General features: G+C 50.2%; 1 protein-coding gene across 3 annotated transcripts in view; it reads left to right on the forward strand.

The window, feature by feature from the left end:
• HIF3A (hypoxia inducible factor 3 subunit alpha) overlaps positions 1–20,602 on the forward strand; it is a 75,132-nt gene that overhangs the window by 13,116 nt on the left and 41,414 nt on the right. The window contains exon 1 of one of the 3 annotated variants that reach the window (XM_060257524.1): positions 16,227–16,367. The exons of the other annotated variants lie outside the window; for them this stretch is intronic. Coding sequence (XP_060113507.1) covers positions 16,324–16,367 — 44 coding nt within the window. The 5' untranslated portion in view covers positions 16,227–16,323. Of the gene's footprint in view, positions 1–16,226; positions 16,368–20,602 lie in introns of those variants that run through there. 3 annotated transcript variants of the gene reach the window in all.

Consider the following 20,602-nt stretch of genomic DNA (forward strand, 5'->3'; position numbering starts at 1 on the left):
CGTGCCAGAGCTTCTGGGTTCTGCCTTCAGAGGGCTGTGTGTTGCCAGAGCAGTGGGTGAATCGAAAAGCATAGGTGCCCCGGCCTGCCCTTGGCACCGTCGCGAGGAAAGTCTCTCCGGCACTATGTTTTGCCTGTGAGCGGCTTCTGTTCCAGCTCTCTCTGTTTATTCACACGCGATGTATGTTCTTGGCTTTCTGCGCTGGCTCGGGGAGAGAACAGGCCGTGGAAAGGGGCCAAGGAGAGTTTCTGTTGTCGGCGATTCTCTCCCTCCCCCTGCATGCGGGGGGTCCCGACCTCAGTCCTGAGAGTTTTGCAAGAGGCCGGACAGTGTCTGAGGGGTGGGTCTCTTGCCCTGTGATCCGTGCGGGTGATTGGAGAAGGGATGTTTTGGACAGGCCGATCCAGGTTCCTCTCGGCCGTCACTCTTAGAGGCAGGTGCATTTCAGCGGAGGGGGGGGAAACGTCAGCGTCGGCTCATGTGCCAACCCAGAAGACGCTTCCTTCAGCATTCAACAAGGGATTCCTGTGTCTGAACAGTTGCTGCGTTGGCACCAAGAGGCAGCTGCTCTGCAGAGACTGGAGGGAGTGTGTGTTGGGAGATGGGGGTGCGCACAATCTTGAGCCAGTTTGGTGTAGTGGTGAAGTGCGCAAACTCTTATCTGGGAGAACTGGGTTTGATTCCCCACTCCTCCACTTGCAGCTGCTGGAATGGCCGTAGGTCAGCCATCGCTATCGCAGGAGTTGTCCTTGAAAGGGCAGCTGCTGTGAGAGCCCTCTCAGCCCCACCCACCTCACAGGGTGTCTGTTGTGGGGGGAGAACATATAGGAGATTGTGAGCCACTCTGAGTCTCTTGAGAATCAGAGTATAGGGCGGGATATACATCAATATCTTCTAATATTTTCTTCTTTGATTCCCCACTCCTCCACTTGCAGCTGCTGGAATGGCCTTGGGTTAGCCATAGCTCTTGTAGGAGTTGTCCTTGAAAGGGCAGCTGCTGTGAGAGCCCTCTCAGCCCCACCCACCTCACAGGGTGTCTGTTGTGGGGGGAGAAGATATAAGAGATTGTAAGCCGCTCTGAGTCTCTTGAGAATCAGAGTATAGGGAGGGATATAAATCCAATATCTTCCAATATTTTCTTCTTTGATTCCCCACTCCTCCACTTGCAGCTGCTGGAATGGCCATGGGTTAGCCATAGATCTTGCAGAGTTGTCCTTGAAAGGGCAACTTCCGTGAGAACTCTCTCAGCCCCACCTACGTCACAGGGTGTTTGTTGTGGGGGGAGAAGATATAGGAGATTGTGAGCCACTCTGATTCAGAGAGAAGGGAAAGGAAAGGTCCCCTGTGCAAGCACCAGTTGTTCCTGACTCTGGGGTGACGTTGCTTTCACAATGTTTTCACGGCATACTTTTTACGGAGTGGTTTGCCTTTGCCTTCCCCAGTCATCTACACTCCCCCCCCCCCCCAGCAAGCTGGGGACTCATTTTACCGACCTTGGAAGGATGGAAGGCTGAGTCAACCTCGAGCCGCTTACCTGAACCCAGCTTCCACCGGGGATTGAACTCAGGTCGTGAGCAGAGCTTAGGACTGAAGTACTGCGGCTTTAGCACTCTGCGCCACATGGCTCTTTTTCAGAGAGAAGAGCAGGGTATAAATCTGCAGTCGTCTTGTCTTCTTCTTCAGAAGCCCCCCCCCCCCCTAAGGAAGCTCTCTTTTCACCACAGGAGGGGCCGTGGCTCAGGAGCAGAGTGTCCGCTTCAGGGCAAGCTTTGCTGTTAGGCACATTAGATGATTGCCTAGGGCGCCGAATTGGGGGCTCCCATGTGACTCGACGTTGTCAGTGCAGGGCAGGGATGCCGGAAGGCAGAAGGTCCCCGGTTCAGTCCCCGGCATTCCCAGTTCAAAGGACCAGGTGGGAGGGGATGGGAAAGACCCTTCTGTTCCTGAGACCCTGGAGAGCGGCTTCCAGTCTGAGCAGACAATACCGACTTGGGTGGACCAGCGCTCTGCTTCAGGATGTGGCGGCTTCACGCATCCATCCAGGTGGCATTCGTCTACCCTAGAAGTGGCTGCATCTTTTAGCGAAGAGATGGGAGATGCTGTGCCCCCTTCTGCACCAAGGTTAACCGGGGTGCTGGCTTCCCAAAGCTTTCTGCATATCTGTGCAGAGCGGCGTAGTGCACGTACTTGCTGGTGTCCCTGCGTATGTAAATGGAACAGTAGCCCAGGGGGGCCAAACTGCTGCTTGAGAGCCACATGTGGCTCTTTCACACATATTGTGTGACTCTTTAAGCCCCCACGGCCGTGGCAGCTGGCTTGGAGAAGGCATCTCTTTAAGTCACTTCTCCAAACCAAGCCAGCCAAGCCAGAATGCATTTAAAGTTAAAGTTGCTTTCTTTCTACCTCTTTCACCCCATCTCTCACCATCTGCTTTCCTTCCTTCCTTCCTTCCTTCCTTCCTTCCTTCCTTCCTTCCTTCCTTCCTTCCTTCCTTCCTTCCTTCCTTCCTTCCTTCCTTCCTTCCTTCCTTCCTTCCTTCCTTCCTTCCTCCCTTACTCCGTCCCTCTCTCCCTTCCTTCCCTTCCTTCCCTTTCTTCCCTCCCTCCTCCCTTCCCTCCCTCCCTCCTTCCTTCCTTCCCTCCCTCCCTCCCTTCCTTCCCTCCTTCCTTCCCTCCTCTCCCTCCCTCCCATCCCTCCATCCATCTTGTGACTCTCAAACATCTGATGTTTATTCTGGGCGGCTCTTACGTTAGGCAAGTTTGGCCACCCGTGTGACAGCGCAGGTGGGTATCTCATTCAGCGTTCAAAGCCCTTTGTGCTGTCTCGCTGCAGTCCTGACAACGACCCAGCGAGGTCGGCCACGTGACAGACGAGAGGGGGCTGAGGCAAGGAGGAAGCGGCCTGCCGACACCACCTAGTGACTTCACGGTGGAGCTAAGCTTTGGGCCGGGGAATGCGGGAGTCGCAGCTCCTTCTCTTAGCCGCAAGGCGATTCCAATCCATGAGGTCAGCGAGAACCATCGATCCTACGTGGGAGTGGAAGAATGCGGCATCTGATAGCTTGTCTTGATAGCCTGTTCTCTTGGAGGTAATTAGAGGCTATGGGGATCAGCCACCCCCTGTTCGTTATCAGGAACAGGGGAATGGATTTGGGTTCAGATAAACCACGGCTCTTGAGCCATGTGAGAATTATTCTAGGATCGCTGCTTTCCATTAATGCACTGAGTCACCCATGAGGGTTGGAATCAAGACCCTTCACCCAGAGAAATGCAGAGCAGAGAAAGATCTCCCTGTGGTCACCTTGATGGTCAGTGGTTGCATCAGGATTTATTTTTTTTGGGGGGGGTGTCTGTCAGTCAGGGGCTCCCTAAGCCGGAGAAGAACAATGCTTGAGTCCAGGGGCACCTTTAAAACAAAGTTTTACTCAAGGTAATGAGCTTTCGTGTGCGCGCGCACATGCACTTTCTCACTGTGCCAGATTCCTCGTCTGATGAAATGTGCTTAAGAGCACACGAAAGCGGACGTTCTGAATAAAACTAAGTTAGTCTTAAAGGTGCAATCGACTCCTATTTTTTGTTCTACTACTTCAGACCAACACGGCTGCCTACTTGAATCTATCTACACTTCCTCAGATACACTGAAATGGAAGTTATCAGTTTGTATGTATATATATATAGAAAACGGATTATTTTTCATCGATAAACAACAAATTAGCATACAACTTAGTGAAGATTTCTTTCATATGCAAACTGTGGACATATCCAAAGGCCAAACAGCAATAACAAACTAGGTGTATACAGTCCCCAGGTCACTATTTGTTTGGATGGAGTGGGGTGGTGGGAACAACGTAGCAATAAATGTCAGAATAGGAGACAGATGTTGAAATAAACTGAGACGATGTTGTTACGCGCGCGCATGTATACTGCCAGTTCTCTCCTGCAACCTCTTCCCTTCTTAGATACTTCATGCAAAGCGAAAACGGTGATACTGTAGCCTAGAGTGGAGTGGGGTGGGGGGTTCCTTGGGACATTGTGCCAGTCTGATACGGCGGGGGGGGGCAAACTTGCTTAATGTAAGAGCCACGCAGAATAAACGTCAGTTGTTTGAGAGCCGCAAGGCATGAACGTCAGATGTCTGAGAGCCACAAGACGAAGGAAGGAAGGAAAAGAGATGGGGAGGGGGATGGAGGGAGAGGTGGAAAGAAAGCAGCTTTAAATGCATTTTCCAAGACACTGGCTGGCTTGGAGAAGTGATTTAAAGAGAGAAATGCCTTCCCCAAGCTGGCCGATGAGGCAGTGGGGGCTTGGAGAGCCACACAATATGTGTGAAAGAGCCACAAATGAGTTTGGCCACCCCTGGTCTGGTATCTCTAACCAAGGCCTGGCTGTTTCTCCTTTTGGAGCCGACCCTCTGACTACTCATAGCCAAGAGTTCAGGCGTGACTGGCACGAATTGGTTCCCGGTGCCCTTTCCTCCCCGAAATAGGGTGGGATTTGGCTTCTGGCGTGGGCGAACCCTCGTCCTCTCGCGGCCTCAGTGTGCCATCCTGTGAAATGGCCTCCGGGAGTCTCCCAAACGGCCTGTGGATGGATTAGCAGGCGAACGGCCATCTTGGAAGGCCCGGAGCGGCATTCCGCGTGCCTCTTTTGCCCTGCCTTGCCGGGCCCTGCCCCGGTTCAGGTAGAAGGCCGCGCACCCCTCCCTTGTGTACACAGTCACCCCGGCTCACACTCTCCAGATGTAAAGGAGTGGGGTGGGGTGGGGAGGCCTCTCTCCGTGCCAAGAACATTGCGTTCCCACCCAGCCCGGAGGGAAGAGGCCCTCGTGTGGGTGTGAACAGCGGGGAGGGGAGATGGCTTTCACGGTTCCCTTTGGGTGGTGCGCTGGCCTCATTGCCGAGGCCTCCCTTTTTTAATCCCGTGTTTGTGTTATTGCCAGAACATCGTATGCGGCGATGGCGGCCCTTCAAAACAAGGGGCAGACGTGTGTGTTTGTGTGTTGCGTGTGTGTGCAGGGGGTGGGTGGGATTACAGGCTCTTCTGGGGCTTCAGGAATCCACCGATGTTCAGACTTGCCCTCTCGAGGATAGTACAGTGAGATTATTGTGCCAGGGGGCGGGGGGGGGCACAAGGGTGCTGCTTCAAAGCAGCAGGAGCGTGGCCCTCCCTTCCGCTCTCCCCCTGCAGAAGCTTTTGTGAATGGCTGGCGGTGACGGTGGAAGCTCTCCCCTCCCCCTCCTCTTCGTAGAGCAACGTCACCAACCCTTCCCTCCCCGCCTCCCCCCCCCCCACCAGCGACAGTACTTGGCAGCCGTCCCTGTCTGCAGAACACAGTGTCCCGGACGCCCATGAACAGAACAGCTGAAGGCACTGCCAAGAGCACGTGCGGCAGGATTTCTGCTGGGGTGGGGGCGGCGATTAAGGGGCTTTTTGCATCTGTGATGTGTAGAGTGGGGAGGTGGGGGGGGGAGAGCGGCTCAGGGCTGGACGCCAGCGGGCGGAGGAGGAAGCCGGCGGCTGCGGATTCAGGAGCTCGGGAGGGCAGCTCGCTTTGCAGAACAGAAGAGCGGAGAGGTGGCAAGAGCGGGAATTGCTGGGGGGGTGGGGGTTGAGAGAGAGAGCTAGAGAGAACCTGGGATGGTGCAAAGGGTTCGGTGGAGCTGTTGGAACACCTGGGAGCACGGAGCACGCACGTGACCAGGTGTGTGTGTGTGTGTGGGGGGGGCTACTATATGAACTGGATGTGTCTGAAGGCCAACGACTGCAGCTCCCCCCCCCCCCCATACAGATGTCTTTTCCCAAAAGGTAGAGCCCACACCACGCAGCTTCTGTTTCAGTGTATTTGAAGAAGTGTGCACGCACGTGAAAACGTACCCCCGGAATAAAACTTTGAGTCTTAAAGGTGCCACTGGACGCGAAACGTTGTCGATGATGTTGGATTTATATCCCGCCCTATACCCTGAACCTCAGTGTCTCGGAGCAGTCACAATCTCCTTTACCTTCCCCACCCCCCACAACAGACACCCGGTATGGTGGGTGGGGCTGAGAGAGCTCTGACAGAAGCTGCCCTTTCGAGGACAGCTCTGAGAGAGCTATGGCTGACCCAAGGTCATTCCAGCAGATGCAAGTGGAGGAGTGGGGAAGCAAACCCGGTTCTCCCAGATAAGAGTCCACGCACTTAACCACTACACCAAACTGGCTCTCCTCTGTGCGCCGTAAGCAGAATGCAGCTGAGTGACTCAAGGAAGCGAGCCAAGCTGCACGAGAAGGAAGTCCGTCATTCGGCTTGCAAGACATTTATTTATTTAATTTGTTTGCACCTTGCATTTCTGCCCACTGGGGACACAAAGTGCCTTACATGCTCTTCCTCTTGCCCGTTTTGTCTTTGCGACAACCCCGTGAGGAGCTTAGGCTGAGAGTATGCGATTTGCCTAAGGTCGCCTGGCGAGCTTCCACTGCATTAGTAGGGATTCGAACCAGGGTCTCCCAGGTAGTAATCTGACGCTCTTCATCACCACACCGCGCTGACTTTCAGATAATCTGATGGAGTGGCTGAGTTCTTTCCCTGAAACAGCGATCAGCCGAATGGATTTACAAACCACTCATGAAGGATTTTGCCACCCTTTCTCCCCTTCCCTTTTTTAAACAACAGCCCCCCTCCAAAAAAGTGGGTAGGGGGGATGAAGAGCAAAGAATTCTCATTTTGTTATGAGGGCCGAATCTGACATAAATGAGATCTTTTTGGGCTGGGCCATGTGTGTACCTATTTAAGATTAGATAGCAGAGATATAAACCTTATAAAGGACACAGACAAACACAATTAAAAATTAAAAAAAACCCCTTAAAACACGCTTAAAACATTAGCACTTGTTGGTCTTAAAGGTGCTTTCTTTGTATCTCTCCCATGGGATCCAGGGAACTGGGCAAAGGAAGCTCTGGCTCTTTCCCTCCCTCCCCAGAGGACCAGGAGGGGGAGGGGCCTCAGCCAATAGAAGGAAGAAAGGCTTGGCTCACTAGCTCTGCTGTGCAACTGAGAGAGACTGGCAAAGCAAGCTCTTCCTCCCCATGGGAGGAGTCTCAGCCAATGGAGAATACAGAGGCTTTGCTCTGTAGCTCCTGTGCAATTGAGCAAGCCTTGCAAAGCAACCTGTGATGCAGAAGGAAGCAAGAGAGGGGGAGAAGGAAGCAGATGGTAGGCAGCTGCTCGGGGGCCTGATAGGAGTCCTCTAAGGGCCTGATTCGCCCCCTGGACCTCATGTTTGACACCCCTGGTGTAGAGGGACCACCCTGACCCAGCAGGCTTCGTAACGGCCATTCAGAATCTCCTCCGCATGTTGCCTCTGTGCAGGCCTATCTTGGCATTAAAGCAATTAAACGACCGATCAATTTAAAACCACGTCGATTGATTGACAACTCTGGTTTGAAGCAGGGGGAGATCTCTTTGGCAGGGTTTTGGGGGAGATCTCAGCGTTGCTCCAATGCCGGCAGAGTCCCTGCTGTCTCTCTCCCTCCCCATTCCAGTTCGGCTGCAGTAAAGAAAGCAGTTTTGTGCAAGACGAGACAATCGGTCACAAGCCGCTGCGTGTGTGAAGCGCAGATATTCTCAGCGGAGGAAGGAAGCTGACGTCAAGGCTGCTCGATCGGAGCAGAAGGCGGCAGGAGATGCGTTCTGTGCTCAGCTGTGACTTCTGTTATCGAGGCCTGCCTTCACACAACACGCACAACAACAAACTTTGGGGGCTCGGGCTACAACGCAGGCAGCTGTGGGCCCCAGGACGGGTTGCTCGTGTCGTCCTTTACTTTTTCAAAGTGGGCAGACTGAGAAGTAGACCCTGGAGAGCTGCTGCCAGCCCGAGTAGACAATACTGACCATGACGGACAAATAACCTGATGCAATATAAGTTTCATGGGTATATTGGGGTGGGGCTGTGGCTCAGTGGAGGCATGCAGAAGGTCCCAGGTTCATAAGAACGTAAGAGAAGCCATGTTGGATCAGGCCAATGGCCCATCCAGTCCAACACTCTGTACATAAGAACATAAGAGAAGCCATGTTGGATCAGGCCAGTGGCCCATCCAGTCCAACACTCTGTACATAAGAACGTAAGAGAAGCCATGTTGGATCAGGCCAATGGCCCATCCAGTCCAACACTCTGTACATAAGAACATAAGAGAAGCCATGTTGGATCAGGCCAGTGGCCCATCCAGTCCAACACTCTGTACATAAGAACGTAAGAGAAGCCATGTTGGATCAGGCCAATGGCCCATCCAGTCCAACACTCTGTACATAAGAACATAAGAGAAGCCATGTTGGATCAGGCCAATGGCCCATCCAGTCCAACACTCTGTACATAAGAACGTAAGAGAAGCCATGTTGGATCAGGCCAGTGGCCCATCCAGTCCAACACTCTTGTGTCACACGGTGGCCAAAAAACCCAAGTGCCATCAGGAGGTCCGTCAGTGGGGCTAGAAGTCCTTCTACTGTGCCCCTCTCCAAGCACCAAGAATACAGAGCATCAGTGCCCCAGAGAGTTCCAACAATACGCTGGGGCTAGTAGCCACTGATGGACTTCTGCTCCATATGCTTATTCAATCCCTTCTTGAAGCTGTCTATGCTGGCAACCGCCACCACCTCCTGTGGCAGTGAATTCCACGTGTTAATCACCCTTTGGGTGAAGAAGGACTTCCTTTTATCCGTTGTAACCCGACTGGCTCAGCAATTTCATTGAATGTCCACGAGTTCTTGTATTATGAGAGAGGGAGAAAAGGACTTCTTTCTCTACCTTCTCTAGTCCTTGCATAATCTTGTAAACCTCTATCATGTCACCCTGCAGTTGACGTTTCTACAAACGTTTAAATCCCCGTCATCTGCAGTTAAAAGGACCAGGAAACAAATAATGGGAAAGACTTCTTCATCTTCGACACCGGCAGCTGTGGCTCCAATAGGTCGCCTGTTTGGAAAGAGCCAGTTTGGTGTAGTGGTTAAGTGCGTGGACTCTTATCTGGGAGAACCGTGTTCGATTCCCCCACTCTTCCACTTGCACCTGCTGGAATGGCCTTGGGTCAGCCATAGCTATTGGAGAGGTTGATCCAAGTGGGAAGCCGTGTTGGTCTGAAGCAGTTGAACAAAGCAGGAGTCAAGTTGCACCTTTAAGACCAGCCAATTTTTATTTAGAACGTCAGCTTTCGTGCGCTCTTAAGCAGACTTCATCAGACGAGGAATCCGGCGCAGTGAGCAAAGCCATACAGAGCTGAGCAGAGCCATCCATAGCTGGTAGGCAGTGGCCCAGAATGCAACATGGTACAGATTTTGAGAACCAATGGCAGTGAAGTAAAATTATCTGGTAGGCAGTGGTTTAGAATGTAAAATGGCACAATGACAGAATAGTAAAATTAACAAATTGAGCAAACCGTTGATCGGAGCAGCATGAGCATGCAAAAGCAACAAAACCAGCAGTACGTCAAAATGTGAGATTGTTTGTCAATGACAATGGGAGATGGGTTCAATATATGTAATGGGATAAGCAACCAAAGTCCCTGTTTGAGTGTGTCAACAAAGCTAAAAGAGAAATACATTGGATAGTGATTTTCTTGTCCATCTAATTTGCTTTTTACCATGTAAACATATTTCTGGTTTGCCATCGGAAAAAGGAATACAATAAAATATAGTGAAAATGAATGAAGCATATGTAAGGAGATATGCAGCCAATATCCCTATTTTGAGTATAATACAAATAATTATACTGATAACACAATTCTAAAAGAGAAACACATTGGAATACTGGATATCACAGAGGTTGTCCTTGAAAGGGCAGCTGCTGTGAGAGCCCTCTCAGCCCCACCCACCTCACAGGGTGTGAGAGGCGAAGATAAAGGAAATTGTAAGCTGCTCTGAGTCTCTGATTCAGAGAGAAGAGCAGGGTATAAATCTGCAATTCTTCTTCTCTGTCTGAGACCCTGGAGAGCGGCTGGCAGTCTGAGTAGACATGGACCAGGCAGTGGTCTGATTCAGTAGAAAAGCAGCTTCGTTTGTTCACCAGACAATGGAAATTTTGATTCTTTCCAGCCCTTTAGGCCCCCCTTCGCAGCGTGGTTGGTTTTAACTACCCAGTCCTTGTTGGTCCTTTAAAGTTGCTTGCTAGGGCTTTTGATTCTACAGCATTTGTATGTGCTTTATGGCTCTCGGTTGCCCTGTGATGTTTTTATTGCATTCAGCAAAATTTTTATTTTGTGGTTTCTCCGGGAAGCTGTGTCAGATGCGGCCATGCAAAGAGGCAGGGGGTAAATGTTTCAAATGCCAGGAGGGGTGTCTTTGCTGGGGGCGTTTTCGCACTGACCTTAATCAGCAGCGACGCCCCTCTTCACCGCACAGGATTGGCGCGGATTTCGCACTAATTGCCGCGGAGCACCCGGAAGAGCCGGAAAGTCCCGCGGCTTTTGCGGTGCAAATGGAAACTGGTTTTTGGCGGTTTCCGTTTGCGCCGCAAAAGCCGCGGGACTTTCCGGCTCTTCCGGGTGCTCCACGGCAATTAGTGCGAAATCCGCGCCGATCCTGCACAGTGAAGAGGGGCGTCGCTGCTGATTAAGGTCAGTGCGAAAACGCTCTGGGATTCTGGGAGCATCTTTTGAAAAAAGTGTTTTGGTGTCTGTTGGGTTTGTCTTTCTCTTTCCCAACCCCTTTCACCAGAGCCTCACAAAACAAAGATGCTGACACTGTTTTGCAGGGTTTATTCTACCTCTGTTTGCTAGTTTTGTGTAGTGGTGAAGTGCACGGACTCTTATCTGGGAGAACTGGGCATGATTCCCCACTCCTCCACTTGCAGCTGCTGGGATGGCCTTCGGTCAGCCAGAGCTCTGGCAGAAGTTATCCATGAAAGGGCAGACTCTTATCTGGGAGAACCGGGTTTGATCCTCCACTCCTCCATTTGCAGCTGCTGGAATGGCCTTGGGTCAACCATAGCTCTGGCAGAGGTTGTCCTTGAAAGGGCAGACTCTTATCTGGGAGAACCGGGTTTGATTCCCCACTCCTCCACTTGCAGCTGCTGGAATGGCCTTGGGTCAGCCATAGCTCTGGCAGAGGTTGTCCTTGAAAGGGCAGACTCTTATCTGGGAGAACCAGGCTTGATTCCCCACTCCCCCACTTGCAGCTGCTGGAATGGCCTTGGGTCAGCCATAGCTCTGGCAGAGGTTGCCCTTGAAAGGGCAGACTCTTATCTGGGAGAACCGGGTTTGATTCCCCACTCCTCCACTTGCACCTGCTGGAATGGCCTTGGGTCAGCCATAGCTCTCGCAGAGCCGTCCTTGAAAGGGCAGTTTCTGTCAGAGCTCTCTCAGCCCCACCTACCTCACAGGGTGTCTGTTGTAGAGGAGATTGTAAACCACTCTGAGATTCAGAGTGGAGGGCAGGGTATAAATCCAATATCATCTTCTTTATGTATATCCCATTTTTCTCCCCCCACCAGGACTCAGATTGGTTTACAGAACCTCACTCTCCCCACCAGCATTTTCTCACTACAGCAACCCTGTGAGGTTGGCTAGGGTGAGAGTTTGCAAAGGACTCAAGGTCACCCAGCAAGCTTCTGTGGTAGAAGTGGGGATTTAAAACCCAGATCGCCCTGGATAGCCCAGGCAAGCCTGTTCTTACCAGATCTTGGGTGCTAAACAGGGCCGACCCTGGCAAGTACTTGGATGAGAGCTGAGGTAGAAATCTAGCAAGAGCTCCTTTGCATATTAGGCCACACCCCCTGATGTAGCCAACCCCGCAAAAGCTTACAAGGCTCTTTTTTGTAAGCTCTTGGAGGATTGGCTACATCAGGGGTGCGTGGCTTAATATTCAAAGGAGCTCCTGCTAGAATTCCACCCCTGGATGGGAGACCTCCAAGGAACACCAGAGCTGGAATGTGAAGGCAGGCAATAGAGCCACTCTCTGAAATGTCCAAGCCCCACTGGGGGGGGGGGGGTTCACCAGAAGTCAACTTTGTTTTCCAGACACACACACACACACACACACACACACACACACACACAAAATACAAAAAAAAACCCCAGGCTGCCCAGTGTTTTGGTCTTCCACTCTGTCTGCTGTACCAGAAGAGGTTTGTGAGCGAAGTCTTGCCCTGTTCATCTTTCTGGGATTTCTTCAAGTGCGGGCTGCATGCTTTCCAGCTAGATTCGATTCCAGAAGCGCCTTAAGAGAGCCAACAAAGTTTTCAGGGTGGAAGCTTTTGAGAATCAGAGATCAAAGGGAGGTACGGCGGGACTTGAATCCAGCTCCCCTACCGCAGGCGGATGCAGCTGCCCTCAGGATGGCTGTGTTTTGCAGCCTGCCTTTGCAGACTCAGGAGCTAGAAACCTTCCTGGAAATAAAATTATCTTGGAGGATCGGATTCTGTGCCCAGGTGCAGAGAGGGCAGCGCAGCAGAAACTCAAAAGGGATCGATCGGATTGAAGTACTGGAGGTGGGGGTGGGGGTGGGGCATTGTTGTTGCCCCCCTTTCCTGTTTCCCTGAAGCCCCCCTCCAAATTTCAAAAAGATTGGACCAGGGGGTCCAATTCTATGAGCCCCCAAAGAAAGTGCCTCTACCCTTCATTATTTCCAAATGGAGGAAAAGGCATTTAAAAGGTGTGTGGTCCCTTTAGATATGATGGCCGGAACTCTCTTTGGAGTTCAATCGTGCTCATCCTACCCTTGCTCCTGGCTCCGCCCCAATGTCTCCTGGCTCCACCCCCAATGTCTCCTGGCTCCATCCCCAAAGCCTACTGGCTCCACCCCCAAAGTCCCCAGATATTTCTTGAGTCAGATTTAGAGAAATTTAAAAACAACTGGGGTAAGTTTCAAAAATACATTGAAAAGAAATGGAACGTTAAAGGACATTTGGTGATTTTTGACAATGGTTAACTTTTTAAAAAACCCAAAACGATATATGGATTACAGTTTAAAAGATATTATCATTGGATTATAATCTCTTTTTTCTTTTTCCCAATGATTAAGAAGAAATCCTATTAAGATGGATTATAACTTTTGAGCTTTTCAGAGAAAGATTTTTTAATGGATAGACTTTATTACCATATAACAAATTAGATTAAATAAAAATATGGGGACGTTTGATACAGGGGCATGCACTGCTGGAGGTCGTAAAAGGGGGGGTGGGGTGGAGAAAATGTTATATATGTGTATTAACGCTTAATGACAAATGATGACTTGATACTACAATATATTACAATAAATTGTTTTAAACATAAAAGGTGTGCGGTCCCTTTAGATATGATGGCCAGAACTCCCTTTGGAGTTCAATCGTGCTCGTCCTACCCTTGTTCCTGGCTCCACCCCCAAAGTCTCCTGGCTCCACTCCCAAAGTCTCCTGGCTCCACCCCCAAAGTCCCCAGATATTTCTTGAGTCAGACGTGGCAACCCTACTAGGTGAACCTTGACTTGATTTGGCCATTGCAGCCGCTGCATTCCGAAATCACATCTTTCTTAAAGTCTTATTCTGTTCAGTTTTGGGCACCACATTTTAAGAAGGATCTAGACAAGCTGGAACGAGTCCAGAGGAGGGCGACGAAGATGGTGAGGGGTCTCAGGACCAAGTCCTACGAGGAAAGGTTGAAGTAGCTGGACACGTTTAGCCTGGAGAGGAGGCGACTGAGAGGTGATAGGAACACAATCTTCAAGTACTTGAAGGGCTGTCATTATAGAGGATGGGGTGGAATTGTTTTCTGTGGCCCCGGAAAGTAGGACCAGAACCAATGGGTTGAAATTAAATCAGAAGAGTTTCCTGCTCAACATTGGGAAGAACTTCCTGACAGACCAGTTCCTCAGTGGAACAGGCTTCCTCCTGGGGAGGTGGTGGGCTCTCCTTTCTTGGAGGTTTTTAAACAGAGGCTAGATGGCCATCTGACAGCGATGAAGATCCTGTAAATTTGGGGTAGGTATTTGTGGGTTTCCTGCATTGTGCAGGGGTTTGATGACCCTGGAGGTCCCTTCCAACTCTATGATTCTATGATTCATGTCTGTTTTCTTGGTTCTCTGGGCTGGTGCATCTTCCGCAAAGGGGGGGATGCCTTTGGAAAAAGACATGCGTCCAAAATTAACTACAGGAACGCAAAACCCACATCGTTTTTTGTGGCAAAGTTCTGGGAGCAGAAACGGGTGGGAATGCTTCTATTTATAAAGAACGCAAAAAGCAAGACAAATAGGCCAAACGGTAAATCCTTTAACAAATTTAAAAATGACTTTTTAAAATGCTTTGAAGGGTTAAATAATAATCTTTTAAATTCTTTTTTACTCTTATAACCCTCAAGTCATGAAATTTTAACACGCAGATTCTTTGTGGGACTTTCTATAAGGTACTTTTAAGGTTGTTGTAGATGACTAAAATGTTCTGGTCAGTGACTGTGACAATAAACCAAACCGAACTGAACTGAAACGGGTGGGAATGCAGTATTTTTGTTTGGAGAACCAGTAAGGTTGTCGTTTAAGTGTCAGGCGAGGATCTGGGAGACGTGAGTTCGAATCCCACAGGAGCTCACTGGGCAGCCTTGGGTCAGTCAGTTCTCTCAGCTTAGCCTACCAAACAGGGTGGTTGTGAGGATAAAAATGGAGGAGGGGAGAAGGAGGTATGTTGCTTTGGGTCCCCACGGAGGAGAAAGGCGGTGTATGTATAAATACACTAAAAATAATGCAAAATAATTGTTTCACGTTAGAGGCAATACTCCCTCTAAGCCGTGGAGGAGTCCTGTGAGCAGAGATTCTACTTTGTGAGCTACTGGCATGAAAGTTGTGAGCTCGTGCATCAATTAGTGTGCTGTGGGGCCATTTTTCCTAACCTGAGACAAAAATGTCTGTGCCAAAGGCTAAAAAGCAGTGAGCTAGCTCACACTAGAGTCCCGTGGCACAGAGTGCTAAAGTGCAGTACTGCAGTTGAAGCTTTCTGGCAACGACAAACCACCCCGTTAAAAAGTCTGCCGAGAAAACGTTGTGAAAGCAACGTCACCCCAGAGTTGGAAATGACTGGTGCTTGCACAGAGGACTACCTTTACCTTTTACTAGCTCCCACTAACTCAGCTTAGAAGGGAACAGTGGTTAGGGAGTTTGCCCCAAAAGATATTTAGAAATGCAGGGTCAGTTTGGGGTCTCTCGAGGCAATTCTGCCTCTATTCATGTGCAGAGTTAATTTAACTTCAGGGCAAACGTAACTGTTTGAGATCTCAGCAGGGAATGGGGGAGGAACCCATGTGGGGGAAGCAGGGGACGCTCCTGGGATAGGAAAGGTGGTGTGCCCCTTTGGGTCCTTCACTTCTTCCATCTCTAGCTCCCTCTCCAAAGATGCTTCCAAAGAAAGAAAGAGAGAGAGAAAGAGAGAGAGAGAGAAAGAGAGGAAAGAAAGAAAGAAAGAAAGAAAGAAAGAAAGAAAGAAAGAAAGAAAGAAAGAAAGAAAGAAAGAAAGAAAGAAAGAAAGAAAGAAAGGGCATTACATGCATAACCTCTAACTCAGTGGTGGCCAAACTTGCTTAACCTAAGAGCCACATAGAATAAACATCAGATGTTAGAGAGCTGCAAAACATGAACATCAGATGTTTGAGAGCCAGAGGACAGGAGGGAGGGGAGGGGAGCTAAGAAAATAGATGGGACGAGGGAGGGAGAGGTGAAAAGAAAGCAGCTTTAACTTTAAATGCCTTCTCCAAGCCTGCTGATGGGGCGGTGGGGGCTTCAAGAGCCACACAATACGAAAGAGCAACCCAAGCCTCAGTTTGGCTATCCCTGCTGTAGCTAGCCCCTGGGAATACTGTCAAAAAGTTCCACTTCCTGGAAAGCATGACACTTTCAAAACAGCCACTTCTTGGAAACCCTGAAGGGGTTCTGGGTTCCGGTGAGCCCTTTGCCACTCTGCCGAGGGCCGGGAAGATCTTCCCTTTCTCCTCCTGCTTGGCAAGCTGATGTTTGGGTTGCGGTCACTTCCGTGCCCAGCGGCGCTGCCGCTTTGCGCCCCACGTGACCATGCATGAGGATCCACTTGCCGCCGGCCGCGTCGGGTGCCCTGTGCCTTACCTGGCCACTGGCCATGGCTCCTCCGTGACCCCTCTTCCCTATGAGTCAAAGGAGAGGAGATAAGGCACTGCGCTACCCAGTGGCAAAACAGCTTGTTCTCAGCAGCCCGGAGCCCCGGGCAGGGAGCCAAGAGACAGAAATGGAACAGGCTGTACCCTTAATGGGACCAGCGGAGCCGGGAGGCGGGGCGGGACGGTGGAAGCATGCAGGAGGAGGCATGGGGAGCTGAAAGCCCCGCTTGTTCTTCTTGGGGAGCGAACCGGCGGGAGCGCCCAGGGCATGCGGTGGTGGCGGAAGAAGCGGAGGGGCAGGAGATGGTACAGGTGAGGGCAACGGTGCTTTGGGCGCATGAGAGGAAGATGGAGCTGGGTGCAGGCAAGGATGGAAATTTCAGGACGGAACGCAGTGGTGTTGGCGCATGCGATCTGTTTACACGCCGTTCTTTCACGCTGCGGGGCACGAGTTCCGATTCCAGAGTTGCACAAGATCCACAGAGCTCTCTGCGGCTTTGTTTTTGCGGGGAACAGTTTGAAGAGCGGCTCAGGGCTCACGTTTTATGCTGCTCGTTGTGTTCGGGGCATGCGTGCTTGCAAGGCGGATCTGGCCGGATAGTACAAGCATCCGTTTGACGGGGCCGATTCTCTCTTTTTAAGATCCTTCAGAACTTCAAGGTTGCTTGTTTGTGTGGGTTCTCTGGATCTCGGGCAAATCTGTAAGCGCACTGTTCTCTCAGGGGTCAAACACCTCTCTTTTTGGGGGTTGTTTCTTTTTGATCTGTGACATCTGTAAAGTGATGGTCCAGTGGGGTTCTCTTGGGTCAGTTCAGAGGATGTAACTTTGGAAGGCGTGGGTGCCTGGAACAGAGCAAAACAGGAGAGTCGCTGAAACTGGGTTATGGAACCAGAGAGGGCAGTTGAACTAGAGGGGAACGCTGTGGAAAGACCTGAGATAGATTTTACTCCACCTAAACGGTGCAGGATGGAGCAGTATATTTGGGGTGCAGGAAAGAGATTTGAAATTGATGATGGGTGGGTGGGGGAGATATTGGGGGGGAGGGGCAAGGATTAACTAGCATGCGCAGCCAAAATAGTTCAAAATAGTCAGCCACCACTGAGTATAATCCAGGACGTAGGTAGCTTTTGATTGTGGAATGGGACCTTTTATCGTCTTGGGCTTTTCTCACCCCGACCTTTAATCTATGCGCATCTCTTCCTTGTCTCTATATGGGTTTCTTTCCTCCTGTCTGCAATAAAAAAGGCCAACGCCATGCTGGGAATTATTAGGAAGGGATTTGAAAACAAATCAGCCAGTATCATAATGCCCCTGTATAAATCGATGGTGCAGTCTCATTTGGAATACTGTGTACAATTCTGGTCTCCACACCTCAAAAAGGATATTATAGCATTGGAAAAAGTGCAGAAAAGGGCAACTAGAATGATTCAAGGTTTGGAACACTTTCCCTATGAAGAAAGGTTAAAATGCCTGGGGCTCTTTAGCTTGAAGAAACGTTGACTGCGGGGTGACGTGATAGAGGTTGACAAGATTATGCATGGGATGGAGAAAGTAGAGAAAGAAGTCCTTTTCTTCCTTTCTCACAATACAAGAACTCGTGGGCATTCAGTGAAATTGCTGAGCAGTTGGATTAGAGCGAATAAAAGGAAGTCCTTCTTCCCCCAAAGGGTGATTAACACGTGGAATTCACTGCCACAGGAGGTCCTGACGGCTGCCAGCATAGCCAGCTTCAAGAGGGGATCGGATAAATATCTGGAGCAGAGGTCCATCAGTGGCTTTTAGCCATGGTGTGTGTGTGTGTGTGTGTGTATTGGCCACTGTGTGACACAGAGTGTTGGACTGGATGGGCCATTGGCCTGATGCAACATGGCTTCTCTTATGTTCTTATTTCCCTGCGGTCATCGTGGGAAGTTGGCAGCCTGATAGGGAAGTCTCGTTGTAGGAAAGCCCAAGATGTTCATTTCATTTTTGTAAAAAAAAACACAACAGGTTTTTAGGCAGGACTTCTGTTGGTGTGGGTCTGTCGAGGGAAGACCGGGAGTGGAGAAGAACGTTCGCCATGTGCCAGCCTGTCGAGAGACGCTCTGTTTTGTAAGCAAGCGGTGTGTGTTCCTTTGGTGTGATGATTCTGTTTCTCAGTTGTGGAAACAGTATATGTGGGTTGTGGGGCGCTTCTCAAGGGAGGGATATGCTGTTGCGGAAAGGGCGTGTTTAATATTAACTGCCTGGCTGAGATCTGTACCTGTTGGTGGATGTTGTTTGCACAGTTTACTGTACACCAGGGTGGGCCACATGTGGCTCTCGAAGCCCCCATTGCGTGTTGGCTGGCTTGGAGAAACCATGTCTGTTTTTAAAGAAGAAGAAGAAGAAGATATTGGATTTATATCCCGCCCTCCACTCCGAAGAGTCTCAGAGCGGCTCACAATCTCCTTTATCTTCCTCCCCCACAACAGACACCCTGTGAGGTGGGTGGGGCTGGGGAGGGCTCTCACAGCAGCTGCCCTTTCAAGGACAACCTCTGCCAGAGCTATGGCTGACCCAAGGCCATGCCAGCAGGTGCAAGTGGAGGAGTGGGGAATCAAACCCGGTTCTCCCAGATAAGAGTCTGCACACTTAACCGCTACACCAAAATCACTTCTGCAAGCCAAGTCAGCTGGTGGCTTGAATAATGAATTTAAAGTGGCTTTCTTTCCATCTCTCCCTCCCTCCCCCATCTATTTGCCTGCCTGCCTTACTATCTGGTGGCTCTCAAACTCCTGATGTCTTGTGGCTCTTTGTTTATTCTATGTGACTCTTACCTTATGCAAATCTGGCCACCCCTGCTTTATACCATTGGGGCCAATGTGGATGGGGATGGATCCAGGGGGTAGGCCAAGACTGTTAATCTTTTGCATGGAGCCCCTGGGAGGGTTAAATTCCAGGTGGAATTCACAGAGCTGACCCTGAGTGCAGTGTCGTGGATAGAGTTGGGCTGGAAACCCCAGGCTGAAATCCCAGCTTTGCCAAGCTAACTTGCTGGCTGGGCTGAGGTTACGTCTCTCTTTCTTGGTCTGCCCCAAAGGATTAGTGTAAGGATAAATGTGGAAAAACTCCCTATATTGCCCTGATGGAGGAATAGCAGGAGACGTGTGTGATAGAAGGGGCTGTAGATGGGTGTTGTGGGCGGGTGTGTTCATCTGGTTTTGCTCGGGGGTCGTTTTGTAGAAAAAGAGGTGCTGGAGCTCATAAACACAACTCGTTTGCTATGCCGCAAGCCCTGACATCACTGGAAGGTGTACTGAATTATCTACCTTACAATGCACCTTGAATTATAGTTGTCATCATAAAACCTGACTCCCCTCATACTTTTTAAATTACTTTCTCCTATGCAGCCACAGTGGCATAAGGAAGATTTCCACCTGTCTGCTTGATATGTTTTGGTTATTTTCCCGTTTTTTTATGGGGAAAAATATTAGCAAGTTTGTCAGATCTTTAAAAAAAAGGTAAAGGTAGCCCCCTGCGCAAACACCAGTTGTTTGTGAGTCTGGGGATGACGTCGCATCACGTTTTCATGGCAGACTTTTTACGGGGTGGTTTGCCATTGCCTTCCCCAGTCATCTACACTTCCCCGCCCCCCAGCAAGCTGGGTACTCATTTGACCGACCTCGGAAGACTGGAAGGCTGAGTCAACCTGGAGCCAGCTACCTGAACCCAGCTGCCGCCGGGATCGAACTCAGGTCATGAGCAGAGAGCTCGGATTGCAGGACTGCAGCTTTACCACTCTGTACCACGGGGCTCTTTGTCAGATCTTAGAGTTCAGCAAAATTCTCACAGGGGGCTTGAAAAATGGAGCAAAGAAATAAGTATTTTTTTTTTGAGGGGGCGGGGAGTAAGAAAGAAAGCACAATCAAATCTAAAGGTTTCAGAGCTCTGGTCCTGTGAGCTCTTGCCCAAGATGAGGCCTGGTTTTGCTTCATTCGTTTAATTGTTCCACTTAACAGTCTGCTTTTCCAGATGAGACTCCATGCAAATTACAGTCCTCCATGAAGGGCGGGCGGACAATGTGCCTTTGTCACTGGGTATTCAGGCTCCGGGTGGGTGTCTGGTTTTGCATGTAAGAACCTTCCAAAAGAAAGCGAGTGTGGGGCAGCAGTTAGAACGACCGGCATAAACCAGGGAGATGTGGGTTCGAATTCTTGCTTAGGCAATCACTCTTTTTCTCGCCCAACCCTGCCTTCCAGTGTTTTAGTAGCAAGTGGAAGGAGATGGGAAAAGGGTGTATACAAGGCTGGAGCTTGTGAAAAGAGTAGGATAAGAAGAAGAGTTCTGCTGGATCAGACCAGGGGTCCATCTATCGATTTAGTAGGCTTATATGCCGCCTTTTCCTGTAAATGGGCTCAGGGCGGATGACAACATAAGCTGAACAACAATAAAAACCTACTATTTAAAATTAGAAACAATACAATAAAATTAGCCCAGCATCCTGTCTCACATGGGGGCCAATCAGTTCCTCTGGACAGCCAACAACAGGGCATAGAGGCCGAGGCCATCCCCTGATATGAATATA

Source organism: Heteronotia binoei, chromosome 17, assembly GCF_032191835.1.
Source record: "Heteronotia binoei isolate CCM8104 ecotype False Entrance Well chromosome 17, APGP_CSIRO_Hbin_v1, whole genome shotgun sequence".
NCBI classification, from domain to species: domain Eukaryota; kingdom Metazoa; phylum Chordata; class Lepidosauria; order Squamata; family Gekkonidae; genus Heteronotia; species Heteronotia binoei.